General features: G+C 43.2%; 1 protein-coding gene across 1 annotated transcript; it reads left to right on the forward strand.

Moving 5' to 3' along the window:
• The first annotated feature begins 711 nt into the window (after positions 1 to 711).
• On the forward strand, positions 712 to 14,571 carry cat.2.S (catalase, gene 2 S homeolog). Its single transcript, XM_018260171.2, has 13 exons — positions 712 to 868; positions 3,482 to 3,653; positions 4,144 to 4,254; positions 4,340 to 4,470; positions 6,579 to 6,683; positions 7,270 to 7,395; positions 7,980 to 8,171; positions 8,305 to 8,457; positions 8,826 to 8,964; positions 9,248 to 9,378; positions 10,205 to 10,312; positions 11,057 to 11,143; positions 14,007 to 14,571. Exons 1-13 carry the CDS (start codon positions 803 to 805, stop codon positions 14,070 to 14,072), a joined length of 1,587 nt encoding a protein of 528 aa, XP_018115660.1. The 5' UTR covers positions 712 to 802; the 3' UTR covers positions 14,073 to 14,571.
• Positions 14,572 to 16,780: the final 2,209 nt, after the last annotated feature.

Below are 16,780 nucleotides of genomic sequence, written 5' to 3' on the forward strand. Positions count from 1 at the left end.
GTCCACCTTTCACATGGGGGTCACTGACCCCATCTAAAAAACAAATGCTCTGTAAGGCTACAAATGTATTGTCATTGCTACTTTTTATTACTCCTCTTTCTATTCCGGCCTCTCCTATTCATATTCCAGTCTCTTATTCAAATCAGTGCCTGGTTGCTAGGGGAATTTGGACCGGTGGCGGAACTACCGGGGGAGCAGGGGGTGCGAGCGGGCCAGGGCCTGCACCCCCTCAGGGCTCCCGGCAGCTCACGCACCACTGCCAAATGCGGCCAAACGGAGGGGGGCGGGGCCCGGCTGCGCGTCACACACCAGGGCCCGCCCCCCTCTAGTGATGCTTCTGATTTGTTGAAAGACTGTTGAAATTGCAAACTGGAGAGTTGCTGAATAAAAAGCTAAATAACTCAAAAACCACAAATAATAAAAAATGAAAACCAATTGCAAGTTGTCTCAGAATATCCCTTCATGTATGTTCATGTATGGGTGAATAGCCCCTTTAACATAATGTACCGCCCAGGCTGCCCCACGACCTTCTTTAGACTGAGTCCCGGGCGTGTGATACAGGGTCACAATGTGGCGCAGTGGGGGGCGCATTACTGCCTCTTAGTGCAACTAAACTTTCTCCTGACTCCTCTACACACTTCTCTCTCACTCTCTCTTCTCATTGTCTCCCGATCATCCAACCGGCTCTCGTAGTGCTCGCAGTTCTTATCCAATCGGCGCTCTTGCTGAGAGAGGAGGGCGGGTCTGTGCGTGTTTGTATAATACAGTGACATCTCAGGGACCAGAGCGCTAACGGGGCAACATGGCGGATAAGAGGGACAATGCGGCCGACCAGATGAAGCTGTGGAAGGAGAGCCGGGGCTCCCAGGTAGCGGTGCAGTTGTTGGTGCAGTTGTTGGTGCAGCGGTGGGAGAGGGTGTTTGTGCTGAGGGTATGGGCGCTGAACTTGAAGCCTGTGTGTTACTGCTGAAGGGTGGGAGAGGGGCTGAGTCCTTACATAGTGGATGGGATCATGTGACTAAGGCTTATCAGGATTGAGTCTTGTGCAGAGCTGGTACGGGGGTGAGGCAGGGGCAGGCTGTAAAGTGAGGATGTGGGGTTGTACTGGGGGTGTAAGGGCATGTGGGAAAGTGATGATGTGGGGTTGTAATTGGGGTGCAAGTAGGTGAGAGTGCAGGGATAGGGCTGAGAGGTGAAAATCATAAAGGTACAGTTCTAAGATGAACATACCAGTGGGTGAGATTCTAGTGCTGGGACCGGGAGCTGCCATAGTGCTAGATGTACAGAGTATAAGGGTACAGGCAACAAAGTGAGGGGACAGAGTTCCACTGAGGTGTGCGAGCAGGAGGGTGAGGGTTCAGTGCTGGGACTGCAAGTAGGTGAGAGTGCAGTGCTGGGACTGACATGTACAAGAGTATAAGGAGACAGTGCTGATCGGGTGAGAGTACAAGGCTGAGACTAGAATGTGCCAGAGGGTGAAAGTACAGTACTGGGACGGGCAAGAGGGTGAAGGTACAGTGCTGGAACTGGGGTGTGTAAGAAGTGGAGGGTACAGTGCTAGGATGGGTAAGAGGATGAGGGTGCAGTGCTGGAACTAAGTAGGGCAAATACATAGTTATACAATGTTACCTGGGATGTGCCAGAGGTGGAGGGTACAGTGCTGGGATTGTGACATGCCAGAAGGTGTAATCAGGATGTTGAGAAGGTGAGGGTACAGTGCTGTGAGTGGGATGTGCCAGGGGGTGAGGGTACAGTGTTGTGAGTGGGATGTGCCAGGGGGTGAGGGTACAGTGCTGTGAGTGGGATGTGCCAGGGGGTGCGGGTACAGTGCTGTGAGTGGGATGTGCCAGGGGGTGCGGGTACAGTGCTGCCAGGGGGTGAGGGTACAATACTGTGGTAGTACTGCCTATAAGGAGAGAGTCCTTATGAAGAAAGGTTATTGGAATGTGGCACTGGCTTTTTGGGAACAAAAGCAGGAAAATAACATTTTTTAATCACTGCCTGAAAAAAACTTGTGGGAAAATTTATGAACTAACTACAATGTTACACTCCTTTATTTTGCTTTTTTTGCCCATAAAGCATCATCATTCTCTTACGTCTGCTTTCCTTTGACTAAAACAGTGCCACCTGCTTCTTAGTGCCTGTGACAGGGATGTAAATGGTACTGACTGTCCCTCTTTTAATCTAGAACTAAACTTGATTAAAACTCTCATTTTGATTTTACATTTGAGTGTAAATAAATAAATAAGCTGTCTATGTATTTCATTATTGTCCATTCTTAACTGGAAGAACCAGATTTGCTATTGGAAGTTGTTTGGGTTTTTTTGCGTCGAGAGTTAATAAATCACCAGCCCCCCCCCCCAATTTTTCTGTGCCCTTTGTACACCGATGCCTGAGCCGTGGACTCTGCACCTCCCTGTGATCCTCTTGGCAGATATATTGTGTTGCCTTCATATCTATATGTCAGGCCATGACATGTACACTTGTTTATATTCAGGTTAAAGGTGTGAGAAGAGCTCCAGAACCTTCAGAGCCAACCTAATATAGATAGGATCAGTGTATTGATCTAGGGGTCAGGACCCAAATGTCCCCATGTCCCTTTAATAACATTAACACTTCCCTTTATAATAGAAAATAGTCAAATATAAAGGCTTACAGCTAATTCTAATGCATTATTGGTCGCAGACGTATTCTGGGTCCCGCTTATGAAACCCTGTTCTAAGCTCAGTACCTGCAGGTCCAGACCATTATCATGGAAATCAATAAGGGCTCATTCTGGGAGTTTTGTTGCTCACTGGGATGTTTAATAGGAAAACATGTAAATTTCAGCTCTGCATATTCTCTGCTCACTCATAAAACTCTAAATTGCATTATATCCGCCGCACCCAGAACCTTATGTTGGGTTACAGTCAATGGTGTAATCAAGGGGCCGATCTTTTATCCAGGGCAGGTATCAGTAATTATGGGGTCCCATGCAAGCAAGTTAGTTAGCAAGGCTCCCTTCAAGGCACCCCAGTTATTTGCCCAATGGTTACCTGGGCACCCCGGACTGTGGGACCTACTTACAACAAAATGGCGCCCCAATAAAAAACAAATTGCCCCTAGCATCCATGACCACACCTTGATCACCCCAGCCACCCTAATTATGCCACACTCCATCCCTGATTTTCCCAGCCATATGCCAAACCCAAAATACTGCCAGATCCCGGGCATTCAAAGTCACCCCTTTCTCACCTGTGAGTTCCATGTCGGGGCCCTTCTGATTACATTACCCCCTATACCCAATGATGGCAGCCCTGCTTTTGAATGTGATAACAAACTAAAGTATCTGTGGATGTGATGATATAAATTTAATGGCCCCATTGTGGATCTGCTCGTTTTTAATCATTTCCTAATAATAACATATCAGCTGTGCTCTTTCCAGTGAGATGTAGAAAACTCCCTACTCAACCGGTCACTCTTTCCTTCCTTATACTTCTAGAAACCGGACGTCCTCACTACCGGCGGGGGCAACCCTATATCTGACAAGCTTAATCTCTTGACCATTGGCCCTCGGGGACCCCTGTTGGTGCAGGATGTGGTGTTCACGGATGAAATGGCACATTTTGACAGAGAGAGGATCCCAGAAAGAGTTGTCCATGCTAAAGGAGCAGGTAAAGCAATGCTTTGTGACTGGTGTATATGAGAGAAGGAGTACCCTGATTATATTTATTCAGTTTATGCCATGTTTTGGAGGTTGTGGGGGTGCTACTGTACCACATCAAGTTAAACCCCCATCTTCAGACTCCAAACTATTTACCTCAGGTCGTGTATGTCATAGGCTGGTAGTGGTGGCAACTCCCCATAAAAGGTATCAGTGCTACAACTAGTGATGTGTGGGTTGACCCAAAACCCATGGTGACCCAGGGGTCGACCACAAGTTGGGCAGGTTTGGGTTGAAATTTGGCCAAACCATTGAGGTTTATGGTGCAGGTCAGACTGCAGAAAGAAGTAAACTCCTCCTCTGTTCTCGAAAACGAAAATGTCTTGTCTTGGAAGCTGAGGTGCACACAGACAGAATGAGAAGATGTGGTTACAGGTGGGTTGAGATTTTCTTGACCCACACCCCACTAGCTATAACCATTATATATTTCTTTATTATAGGTGCTTTTGGCTATTTTGAGGTCACGCATGACATCACGAAATACAGCAAGGCCAAGGTGTTTGAGCACATTGGGAAGAGGACTCCAATTGCCGTGCGGTTCTCCACCGTCGGTAGGATCTTCTACTTTCCTGGGTGGCTAAATGGTTTTATTTGGTTTACATCCACTCAGCTTTTCATTTGACTCCTTCTCTATAGCTGGAGAGTCCGGCTCTGCTGACACAGTACGAGACCCCCGAGGATTCGCTGTTAAAATGTACACGGAGGACGGGAACTGGGACCTGACTGGCAACAACACCCCAGTCTTCTTTATCCGAGATGCCATGTTGGTGAGCAGTCTGACTGTTTTACCCTTGGGAAACCAACATAATGAGACGTAATTACTGCATGGTTCAGATAAAAAAGAGACACTTTCAACTAAATATAATGTTATGGGGTTATGTAAAAGATGGAAAATGCCAGCTCTCATCTGCTTACTCTGGCCTGAACAGATAACCTTGTCTGTAAGGCTGTGTATGTACTTGGCAATAGTGCAATATATACACACCCAGGGTGGGAGAGCTGATCATAGATCTCACAGCAAATTTAAAGTAGGTATGTACCGAATCCACTATTTTAGATTCGGCTGAATCCTTCGTGGAAGATTCGGCCGAAGACTGAACCAAATCCGAACCCTAATTTGCATATTCAAATTAGAAATGGGAAGGGATAAAGAGAATTGCTCTTACAAAAAAAATTCACTTCCTTGTTTTGTGACAAAAAGTCACGTGATTTTCAGGATTTGGTTCGGTCAAGCACGAGGATTCGGCCATATCTGAATCCTGCTGAATATGGCTGAATACCGGGCCGAATCCTGGAATTTGGTGCATCCCTAATTTAAAGGAATACAGATGTGTATGCATGAGTTGCAATCTAAAGAGAGCTAGTATATACCAGGATAGGTTAAGGTAAAAAACAATACCATTTTAGCCCCTTTGTCATATTTTTTTGGGGCAATTTTGTAAAATCAGATGGGTTAAATACTAATTTTGACCCAAAATAAATTGAATTGAAAGTCATTACTTGACTTTATTGGGTGTGTTAACTTATAACTAATTGCTGCTAAAGTGCAATAACCCAGTGCAGCCAATCAGGCATTGATTTATTTTTATTTTTTTCCTCGCTTGAAGTAGACTGTTCAAAGCTAATTGCTGATTGGTTTCTATGGGTTACTGGGCTAGTGTTTTTCAGTGAGCCCCACTGATATAGGTAATATTGCCCAGGGTGATATACGCTGGCCATACAGCCTAAGTAAGATCTGCTAGTTTGGTCACCAAATGGGTGGATCTTTGCCCTATTTGGTCATTTCGATCCTGGGTCAAATCATAATGGGCACCTGCTATGTCCCCTTGGGAGAGGACCACATCAACCTTACCTATACATAACATGGCTGATTTTCGGCCACATATCTATCTGGCAAGGCCCAGATAGATTTCCCCAGTCAGCCAGTGTATTTCCTGCAATACCTGGTAAATCTTCTCTACAGACTTGGGTCTCCATTAATCATGATAAAATAACCTACCTTAGCCCAAAGGGCAATGACACATGGAGTTGTTTTGCAGCTTGATAGGCAGGCAACAAAAGTATGCCCTCCATTCATTCCTGTGGCAATCGCCTGCACAATTGGGTCGAAAATGCATATTTGAGTGGTAATTGCTTCACCCGAGGGTGCAGGAGGCCCTCATAGGAATTACTGAAGAGCAGTTTATAGTGTTTTCTAGCTCGGTGTGTTGCTTACAAGTACCATCAGTAGAAAACACTGGAAGAATCCCCACAGGCCTCAACGCACCCATAATTATCTCCCCAACTGTATTGTAATGGCAATATTCAGCTGAACACATGCACCATTGCTTATTTGGGGAGAGAACTGTGGGCACAAAGAGGCTTTTGCAGAGCATCTCGCAGTTTCCTATTCATTCGGGCAATTTGATTGCTGCAGAACCCTTGCAATGGATATGCTCTCTGTACTAAATGCCTTCCATTAACTCAATAAATAAATCATTAAAGAACCTAAAAAAATAGTTTAATCTTGCTTCAGGTTCAGAGTCCTAAATACTCCGTGTCAGTGCACCAACCTGGCACCAGGTTTAATGGTTTGTTGGCTGATGTTATGTAATTGTTTATATAAAATTTGCTGCTGCGGATGAGTGACACAAAGTGGGATATTTAGAGAATTCCACTGTCACAATGCACATTATTTTCCTGGGACTAATCTCCTTTACCAAACATTACACATTACTTTCAGGCACAAATATTAACTTTTTGCTAATTGTATCCTCTGAAGCAGCAAGCATGACCTTCTAGTGTATGTGCTTAGCACTATTAGAATACCTATGCACTGTGCCTCTCTATTAGTTTCACTCTATTAATTAACTCTTTGTCTTTGCTCCACATGCAGTTTCCATCTTTTATCCACTCCCAGAAAAGGAACCCCCAGACTCATTTGAAGGACCCTGATATGGTGTGGGATTTCTGGTCTCTGCGTCCCGAGTCTCTTCACCAGGTTCATTTTCACTTTTATCATTGCGCGTATTTACCACTACTTCTTGAGTGTTAGTGGTTCTGAAAGAGACCACCATTTAAAGGGGTAGCTTATACTTTTAAGCAATGTTTCAGTTGGTCTTCATTTTAATAGATTTTGAATGAGCTGCCTTACTCTTCTGGCTCTCCAAGGCAACCACATAAAAAATACTACAGATTGGGTACAGAAGGATCATGGAGGAGAATTGACAGTAGGGTAGATGGCAGATTGGGCACAGAAGGAACATGGAGGAGAATGGACAGTAGGGTAGATGGCAGATTGGGCACAGAAGGAGCATGGAGGAGAATGGACAGTAGGGTAGACGGCATATTTTGTTGGGAGCCAATACCAACCTAAAAATTGGCACTGTATGTCAATCCAATATAACTGTGTTGAGGTTCCAGAAGCAAGGCTGGTTTCGGGGGCAGACTATTTGCCCTACTCCCTCTAATCTCAGAAGGGGTATTAATGGAGATTAAACAGATGCAGCTTCAGTAACTGGGTTGTGTTCATCTTGCAGTGGGTTTGGTACAGGATAGAGTTTTGAGTTAATGAGATTCTCTTGCAGGTTTCCTTCCTGTTTTCTGACCGTGGTATTCCAGATGGTCACCGTCACATGAATGGCTACGGATCCCACACTTTTAAACTGGTCAATGCCAAACACGAAGCTGTATATTGTAAATTCCATTACAAGGTACTTCCTAGAGAGCAGGGTAAGATTAAGGGGGTTGTTTATCAAAATCCAAATATTTCACTGATTTGCACTGATTTTTTTCCCCAAAAATTTCTTGTGTGGGGAAAAAACGCGATAAAATCTGAATACAGCAACTTTTTCGGATTTGATGCCTGAATATCGCAACTTTTTTAAGAAACCCAGCGCAGATCAGGATGTCAACGGGACATCTTGCTTTGACTTCTATATGAACTCGCCAGGTCTGAGTTGGAGTACTTTTTTATTTGGACTTTTAACACCCTCGGGGTTTAATAAATCCTGAACAATTCAAGTTTTTTTTTTCCAGGAAAAAATGGGGGTTTCCCCTTTAAAAGGCCAATGAGAAAAAATCAGACTTTAATAAATAAGCAGAGCCTATGAGCCAGTGCCCATTTGGCATGAAATGTGTTAGGCTATACAAGATTTTTTTACTTTTATAATTATTTTTGCTACTGCATCATTATTATTATCGTGTTTCTTCTAATCTATTTTGTAAGTTTTTAATAAATAACCCCCAAAATGTATACTATTGTTAGTCCTTCTTTCAACGATGATTGCTTTTCCAGACAAACCAAGGCATCCAGAACCTCACAGTGGACGAAGCAAATCGCTTGGCTGCCAGCGACCCTGACTATGGGATACATGACTTGTATGAAGCCATTGCCGCTGGTAACTGCCCATCGTGGACTTTCTACATCCAGGTCATGACTTTCGCACAAGCTGAGAAATTCAAGTTCAATCCCTTTGATTTGACCAAAGTGAGTTGGAGACTTTTACTGTCTCTGTTACTGAACAAGCCTCTTTATTTTGTATTAACACATAATTCTCGGGAGCAGACAATACCTAAAGCTTACATTTTGTTAAAATGCGTTAATGACATTTGCATTCCAGATCTGGCCACATGGCGATTACCCACTCATACCTGTGGGTAAACTGGTGCTGAACAAAAACCCAACAAACTACTTTGCAGAAGTGGAGCAGCTGGCTTTTGATCCAAGTAACATGCCCCCTGGCATTGAGCCGAGCCCAGATAAGATGCTGCAGGTGAGCTAGGCTGTAGAAGGAAAGTTGTGATTACTCTTGGATGCTCACACACAGGCAGTTTGGCATTTCTCGATGTTGTTTGAGACCTGCATATAAGAGCTGATGGCCATGCACACCCTTCAAAATAATTGTATTGCATTATATGATGGCCAGACCTCAGATCTAGTACAATAATAGCCAGATACCTTTAGGGCAGATTTGAAAATCCAGTGGGCCTGGGTATGATATGATTATTTGTTTTTTGTGTTTTTCTACCAATTTGGTAGGCAAAGTGCCCCCCAAACCACTGCTCATTACATAATATTGCACGCTGTATTGGGCAGAAAGTATCACATTAATTTGTGCGTATTCTTTACTTTAATCTTTAGGGGCGACTTTTCTCCTACCCTGACACTCATAGACATCGCTTGGGGCCAAATTATCTGCAACTGCCTGTTAACTGCCCTTACAGAACTCGTGTGGCCAATTACCAGCGGGATGGACCAATGTGCTTCACGGACAATCAGGGTAATTTATTACACTATAATACTATTGCTGGTTTCCCTAAAGCTTCCCTAAAGCTCCAATCCTCGAAACAACCTTATTTACTGCACCAGCCAGATGTCATTGATTGAATGCTGAGTGCTCAAGGCCAGTTAAGGCTTTCCACATGTAACTAATCTGACCGTTCCATTGGCAAAAATTGACATTTTCTAAGCAATAATTTGGCACTGTGGACTAAATATGAACAAATCGTCACTTGGGCTGTATCACGTATAAAGGACTGAGTCTTTTCATAATATCCTTCTAGGTGGAGCTCCAAATTATTATCCCAACAGTTTCTGTGCTCCTGAGAACCAGCCTCAAGTGATGGAGCACAGATTCCACGTGTCTGCAGATGTTGCTCGGTACAATAGCGCCGATGAGGACAATGTTTCACAGGTAACTAACCTGTCAACAAAAAGAAATGTTGCCGAAAAACAGTTGAGCCTCATCTCTTCTATTCAGACTTTAGTGCCATAAGACATGCATTTTTAGCTGTAACATGTAGGGATGCACCAAATCCAGGATTTGATTCGGGCAGGATTCTGCCTTTTTCAGCAGGATTCCGTTTCTGCCAAATACTTATGCTTGGCGAACCAAATTCAAATCCTAATTTGCATATGTAAATTAGGGGTGGGAAGGGAACTCTTGTGCAGGCCCGGATTTGTGGAGAGGCCACCAAGGCCCAGGCCTAGGGTGGCAGGATTTTTTTTGCGCAACCACACCCACATTTGTTCAAAAACACTGGTGATGCGCAGGAGATACAATAGTTTTTTAAATTTCCCATGCACCAATCCTCATTGTTCCGGTCCCGATGATGAAAATTTGAGCGAATAAAAGGTAACGGGGGCAACGAATAGCAGCGGGCCTAGGGGCACCCACTATGTAAATCCAGCCCTGCTCAAGTGACTTTTGTCACAAAACAAGGAAGAAAAAAAAAAGTTCCCCCACTGTTTCCTTTCCTGCCCCTAATTTGCAAATTAGAATTTGGTTCGGTGTTCGGCCAAATCTTTCACAAAGGATTCGGCCTAATCCCAAAAAGTAGATTCATTGCATCTCTAGTACCAGATTACTGATATATGTAATGGCAGTATTTCCTATATCTGAAACACTATTAAAAGCTAAGTGGGGCCTTGGAAAAATAAAAAAAGTTCTCCAATGGGGGCTTTATCCAAAAGGTCAGACAATGACTGATCTAATGGTACTCTCTCTCTCTCTCCCAAAGGTGCGGGACTTTTATGTGAAAGTGCTGAGTGAGGAGCAGCGTCTGCGTCTATGTGAGAACATTGCTGGACACCTGAAGGACGCTCAGCTATTCATACAGAAGAGAACTGTGAGTAACTTGTCTATCACTTGTGTAATTATACATGGAATACAAAGTAGTATTGAAGGAGAAATAAACCCTAGAAATTAATTTATCCAAAAAATGCTAATGTTATATAGTGAACTTATTGCACCAGCTTGTCAATAGCAGCAATGATCCAGGACTTCAAACTTGTCACAGGGGGTCACCATCTTGGAAAGTGTCTGTGACACTCACATGCTCAGTGGGCTCTGATTGGCTGTTGAGAAGCTAAGCTTAGGGCTCGTCACTAATTATCCAGCAGAAAATGAGGTTGGTCTGTAATATAAGCTGATGCTACAGGTTTGCTGATTATTAAATTCTAATGCTGCCATGTAATATCTGTATTAATTACTAATCAGCCTTATATTGTGACCTTTCTATTCTATGTGTACTGTATATTGTGAGTGGGTCCCTAAGCTCAGTAAGTGACAGCAGCACAGAACATGTGCAGTGAATCAGCAGAAAAGAAGATGGGGAGCTACTGGGGCATCTTTGGAGACACAGATCTTTACTGCTAAAGGGCTGTGGTTGCCTTGGACTGGTACAGAAGCACAAAACATAATGTACAACATTTCTAGCTACTTCTATAGTTAAACTTAAGTGCCTGTCTCCCAGGAATCTGTATGGGAACTACATGTGTGCGAAGGCAAGGGACACAGAGACTCTGGAGACTTTACCATAATATACTTTTAGCGGAACCAGCATAATTAATCAGACTTCTTTTCCCCCCAGGTGAAAAATTTCACAGACGTTCACCCTGAGTATGGTGCTCAGATCCAGGCTCTGTTGGATAAGTACAACGCTGGGGGGGCAAATAAGGTAATGTCCTGTACCACATACATACAATAGCTCTTAACGTTCTCCCAGCCCATGTTCCATATGCTTGTCTGTACCTGATGTATTGAAAGTCTAATGCTGGGAAGTCATGAATATTACAGTGCTAAACCCCTGCAAGTTCAATAGCAGCCTAATGAGTTTCTAACGCAAGGCTCACTTCTGATGGCACCTCTTTCCCACTGTAGCATATGGAATGACAATACATTTGACAGCCATGTAAACAATAGATAAAAAGCCAAAATGAGCACAAGCCCAGGGAAAATGTAGAGATTGAATTCACTGGGGCGTGTCTGTCATATTGGCAACATCCAGTGAATTTTCCCATTCCTTGTCCTTTTAACAGCGGTCGGACTGACTTCCCAATGCATGCACTCAGATGTTAGGGTGCCTTAGGGTGAAAGACTTTGCCCTAACTGATTGGAGAGGATATCCTATGGGAAAGCACCTAAAACTAAAAAAGCAATTGGGAGATCAAGGGCAAAACTTTGTCGATCTGGTGCAAATAGAAAATGTTGCTTGCCCTTTAAGGCAGAGACACACGCTCAGATTCGGGGCGACTAATCTCCCCGAACTGCCTCCCATCGGCTCTCGGAGCGCTTCATTTTCCGAAGTCGCCAGAAGTTTCCTTGTAAGGCAACTTCGGTCCACTTCGGAAAACTAACCGGACTGATTGCCATCTCATTCTGGCAGTGGGAGGCAGTTTGGAGATCTGAAGAAGAGGAGATTTGTTGCTGGGACTAATCTCCCCGAATCTGAGCGTGTCTCTGCCCTTAAATAACCGTTTAAGTGTAAGTGTCGCTTCCTCACTTTAGAATTTGCCAACGTTTAATATGATCCTTTTCCCAATGCTTTCTTTTAGTCTTGTGATCATGTTGTTCTTTGCTTTTTTATGTTTTTTTTTGTTAAGAGTTGATCTTGATAAAGGAAGAGAGGAGAATAATGTTGCTTATTGATTCTGAAAAGTCTCATGGTGCTTGCTATCTCCTCGCAGTCATCCAGCTGCGCCTCTTGTGATTTGTTGGGAATTTAAAGGGCTATTCTCCCTTTATTTTTTTTTGTTGTTGTTCTATAATGATAAGGCTTTTTTTTTGGCTTTTAATTGCCTAACCTGCTATTGTCTTGATAGTTAGACACAATCTTCCCTTGTAACCTCCCATAGTCCTATTATAAGAAGTCCGCAAGTGGCATAGCCCAGGTAAATTAAAGGAACAGTTCAGTGCAAAAATAAAACTGGGTAAATAGATAGGGTGTACAAAATAAAAAAAAATGTTTCTAATATAGTTAGTTAGCCAAAAATGTAATGTATAAAGAGTAGACTGGAGTGACTGGATGTGTAACATAATAGAAGGAACACTACTTCCTGCTTTTTAGTTCTCTAACTCTGATTTAGTCAGTGACTATAAGGGGGGGCCACATGGGACATAACTGTTCAGTGAGTTTGCAATTGATCCTCAGTATTCAGCTCAGATTCAAAAGCAACAGTTCTGGCCCATGTGCCCCCCCCTCAAGTCTCTGATTGGTTACTGCCTGGCAGGGCCACCATCAGGGGTACTATCATACGGTGGCTAAAGGTGGGGCCCAGCTGTGCTGCACTTTTCAAAAAAAGCCATGCCCCCCTTGACAGCGCCGAAGCTGTGCCTAAGCCGCCAAAGTCCCGAACCACCAAAGAGCCCAAGTACCGAAGCCGCAAAAGAAGTTAAAGTCCCAAAGCCGTGAAAAGTCTCGAAGCCACAAAAGGAGATGAAGCTGAAGTCCTGAAGCTGCGAAAAGACCCAAAGTTGAAGTCCTGAAGCCATGAGTTCAATTCTACTCAACACCAATCTGTTTTTATTTTATTAAACCCCTAGCCACCAATGTATTATTTTAATACTCTATAGCCCCTGCCACCAATATTTTTTAAAAAATATTCTCTGGGGCCAACAATGGTTTTTTTTTTTTTTTAACTTGTAAGGGAGGGCCCTGGTGCCAATGTTTCTTTGTAAAACTTTTATGGTAGGACCTGGCGTGTGGATTTTGGCTAATTAACTATATTAGAAACATTTTTATTTTGCACGGGGGCTATATATTTATTTATATTTAAATGTGTCCATAAATGGAACTTTCTTATCAGGGACACCAGGCTGATTTATATACCCATGCTTGATCTCTGACATCACCAGAGGGTGCAAAGTCGGCATGAGTATATAAATAACAGCTGTGAGAAGTTGGGTAGGGGGAGGCTATATTTGGTTCGGTGCAACCCTAGGCCATGTCCTATTGGTGCAATTGCAGTACTAGGGATAGGCAGAAGAGTCGCACGTCTAGGGTACAACAGAAGGAGGCATTAGGCATGGACCTCAGATCCCTGTCTGCCCTTAGTTCCAGCCATCTGAGACAATGGGGTGCAATGGTCTCCCCGCTTGCATTGCATCACTGCTCCTGCTCTTCAAACTTATTCCGCTCCACCCTTGGTCTGCATTGCATCACACCCTCCTGATTGAGGGAGGGCATATCGGGCACACCTCAAAACAAGTACCCTCTACCCCCCCTCCAATGGGAGATGTGTTTTTTAAGAATTTTTTAATTTACTATATTGGCACCTGAGGTTCCCCCCCTAAAGCTGCGGCCCTAGGCATGGGCCCTCTGTTGCCTGTAAGGCTAAATGTGTCCCTGGAGAGCGTCAGCGAATGGCTGGGCTGCTGGAAAATATGGCTGCCATCTGCCAACAACCAGCTGCGGGGGCTCCGCTTCTCTGTAGCCTTTCGTAGCCGTGCAGCTCCCACTTCTTTTTATTAATGTCTGTTTACACAACTGGACAATTATGTGCAGTAAATACTTTGAATTTGTTTTTTCTTATCTATTCCAGAAAAATGTGAAAACCTACACCCAGCATTCTTCTTATGCCACTTCTAAGGACAAAGCCAACCTGTAACCAGCAAACCCGCTTCCAGAATCATCATCCTGGAGCCATTTAATCTGTCCTGTAACTTTAAGACATGAATGATTGTACTACTATTCAGTAGAGTATTTTAGTGTCCCTCTCGCAGATTCCCTAATGGCAGATTTACTACTCAAATCCTCCTTTGTGATTGGCTGCACGTTCTGCCCTCTTGCAGCACCAAGTTCTAATCCCTTTAGAAAACTGACAAAATTCTTCTCTAAAAACGGAACTGATTTGCGTAGGAACACAGGAAATTCCTTTATAAGTAAAGGTTATTAACTGGAATAATCTTCGTGGGTTAATACAAGTTAGTGTTTATTGAGTTGCCAATGCTGTTTGCCTTAAACCATCAGCCAATCACAAGCACGATTATATTACTATGGCTAATTGAACAGAATTGCACTTAAAGGGGTTGTTTACCTTCCAAAGACTTTTTCCAATTATTTGTTTTCAGTTTGTTCACCAGAAATAAAGACTTTTTTTAAATTGCTTTCCATCTTTTATTTTTTTTATAATTTTTCCAAAATTTTAAGTTTAATGTTCGTGTCTCAGTCGGGCAGCTCAGTGACCCTATTACAATTTGCTCCGTTTAGTTGATCCATTTCTCTGCAGCATCTGTGGAATATTAGCAACTATTGTATCAATTCTAAAAGCTGCCTTTAATGAAACTCAGGGATACTGCTCAGCAGGGACATACATAACATGTATCAATTTAGGGGCAGATTTATTAAGGGTTGAATAGTAAATTAGAATTTTCAAATTTTTTTTTTTTTGGTGTCAAAATTCACACATTTGAATTTTAATCTCCCGAATAGAATGTAAATTTGAATAGGAGATTTATCTCTGGAAACAGTTCTAATTCGAATATTCGCCACCTAAAACCTGTCGAGTTAATTTACAAGTCAATGGCAGAGGTCCGTTAAACCATTTAAATATGTTAATTGCCTTTTTGACATTCAAGTTTTTATCAGAGGGAAAACTCAATTCGAATTCTATTCGAATCCTTCGGGTCGGGACTATCTGATCGAATATTAGACGTTCACATTTTTTCTTAACCCCCCATTCGAGTTGCGAGTATATTCAAATTTTTTAGAGTAAATGAGTTCGACCTTTGATAAATCTGCCCACTAATGTATCAATTTAGAACAGTTATTGAGTCGGCAACAGTCACAAATAGAAAGTATTTGGAAAAAGTCTTTTATTTCTGGGGAACTGTCTGAAAACCTACACTGACCTTAAAGTGGTTGTTCGCCTTCAAACACTTTTTTCAGAGACACACGTAGAGATCACCTTTCGCAAATCACCTTTTCTTCGGGCGACTAATCTCCCCAAACTGTCTTCCCGTCGGCGATATAGATTCTAGCCGGAGGGAAGGCATTTCAGGGAGATTAGTCGTCCAGCTACAAATCGGCTCTTCTTTGGGCAACTAATCTCCCGGAAATGCCTTCCCGTCTTCTAGAATCTAAATCGCCGTCGGGATGGCACTGGAATCGCTTTGTTTTCCAAAGTCGCCTCATGAGGAAACTTCAGAAACCGAAGCGCTGTGAATGCCATCCCGAATTTAGATGCCATCCCGCATCCCGATTTAGATTCTAGCTGACGGGAAGGCAGTTCGAGGAGATTAGTCGCCCAAAGAAGAGCCGATTTGTCGCTGGGTGATGAATCTCCGCGTGTGTCTCTGCCCTAAAAGGAAAGCACTTGGGGACAGGTAGTTTTGGTTACTTAGGGGCTTCCAACCCAGTGTCCTGATTAGGTCACTGATCTATCGATCTGTCTGCGTGGGAGTTGTGGGATATATCTACTAAGCAGAGAAAGGATTGTGATTGCCCGATTCTCTGTACTTTCATTATTAAAACTGACGTGCATTCTGATCTACCAGTGTGTTGGCTTCGGTTTGGTTGCACCAAGGTAGTGGTTGTTGGTCTGGAGTACCTGGGGCCCACTAAAAAACATGTCCTTAAATGCACACTGCCACCATTCAACAACACCTTTCCTTCCTCCCAAAATCCCCCCTGCTGTCACCACCACTGCAAACCCCCTAGCTGTTGCCAACCTGCTCCCCTCACACTTCAGAGGGAAATGGCTTGGTGTGACCAGGACAAATCCTGGTGGCCCAGTCGGACTCTTGTTTCAAACCCTCCTTTGAGTACCAACATTTGTCCCACTTATCTCATATTAAGATCTACAATAGTTCCAATTATCTCCATATATAATATACCCCGTATATTGAACTCCAAGATGGGCTTCCAAGAGTATCTAGAAGAGAAATAGGCCATCTCCCCAAACTGTTCAGCAGGCTGGATTCCTCTGACCCAGGCTTATCCCCATAAATGGAGAGCTAATTTAAGGATAAGTAAACCTTCAAAATAAGTGAAAGGAAAATTGAGTACATTCATTATTTAGTTATTTTTTTATTCCAAAATATTAAGGGATACATGAACTGTTAATATGAATGAATTTTGTTACAAGAGAGCCACCTGCTGGTCAGTTTCCCACCAGTCTGACGTAAAGGGGAACTCTGGCTTCCAAACCAAAATTTGATAATAAATTCCGAAAAATTCAGAGAACATTTTTTAAAAGTCCGATTGAATATATATAAAAAAAATCACATTTTTTCGTGATTTTTGCATTCGGAGTTTAGTAAATAACCCCCTTAATGTGTAGCCTTATAAACAGGGATGGGCGAATTTGACCCGTTT

This window comes from Xenopus laevis, chromosome 4S (genome assembly GCF_017654675.1).
Source record: "Xenopus laevis strain J_2021 chromosome 4S, Xenopus_laevis_v10.1, whole genome shotgun sequence".
In the NCBI taxonomy this organism is placed as follows: domain Eukaryota; kingdom Metazoa; phylum Chordata; class Amphibia; order Anura; family Pipidae; genus Xenopus; species Xenopus laevis.

Coding starts and splice junctions, on each gene's coding strand:
- cat.2.S (XM_018260171.2), top strand. CDS start 803: ATGGCGGATAAGAGGGACAATGCGGCCGACCAGATGAAGCTGTGGAAG. Junction 4,471..6,578: donor TTATCCGAGATGCCATGTTG/GTGAGCAGTCTG, acceptor CTCCACATGCAG/TTTCCATCTTTTATCCACTC. Junction 8,458..8,825: donor GCCCAGATAAGATGCTGCAG/GTGAGCTAGGCT, acceptor TTTAATCTTTAG/GGGCGACTTTTCTCCTACCC.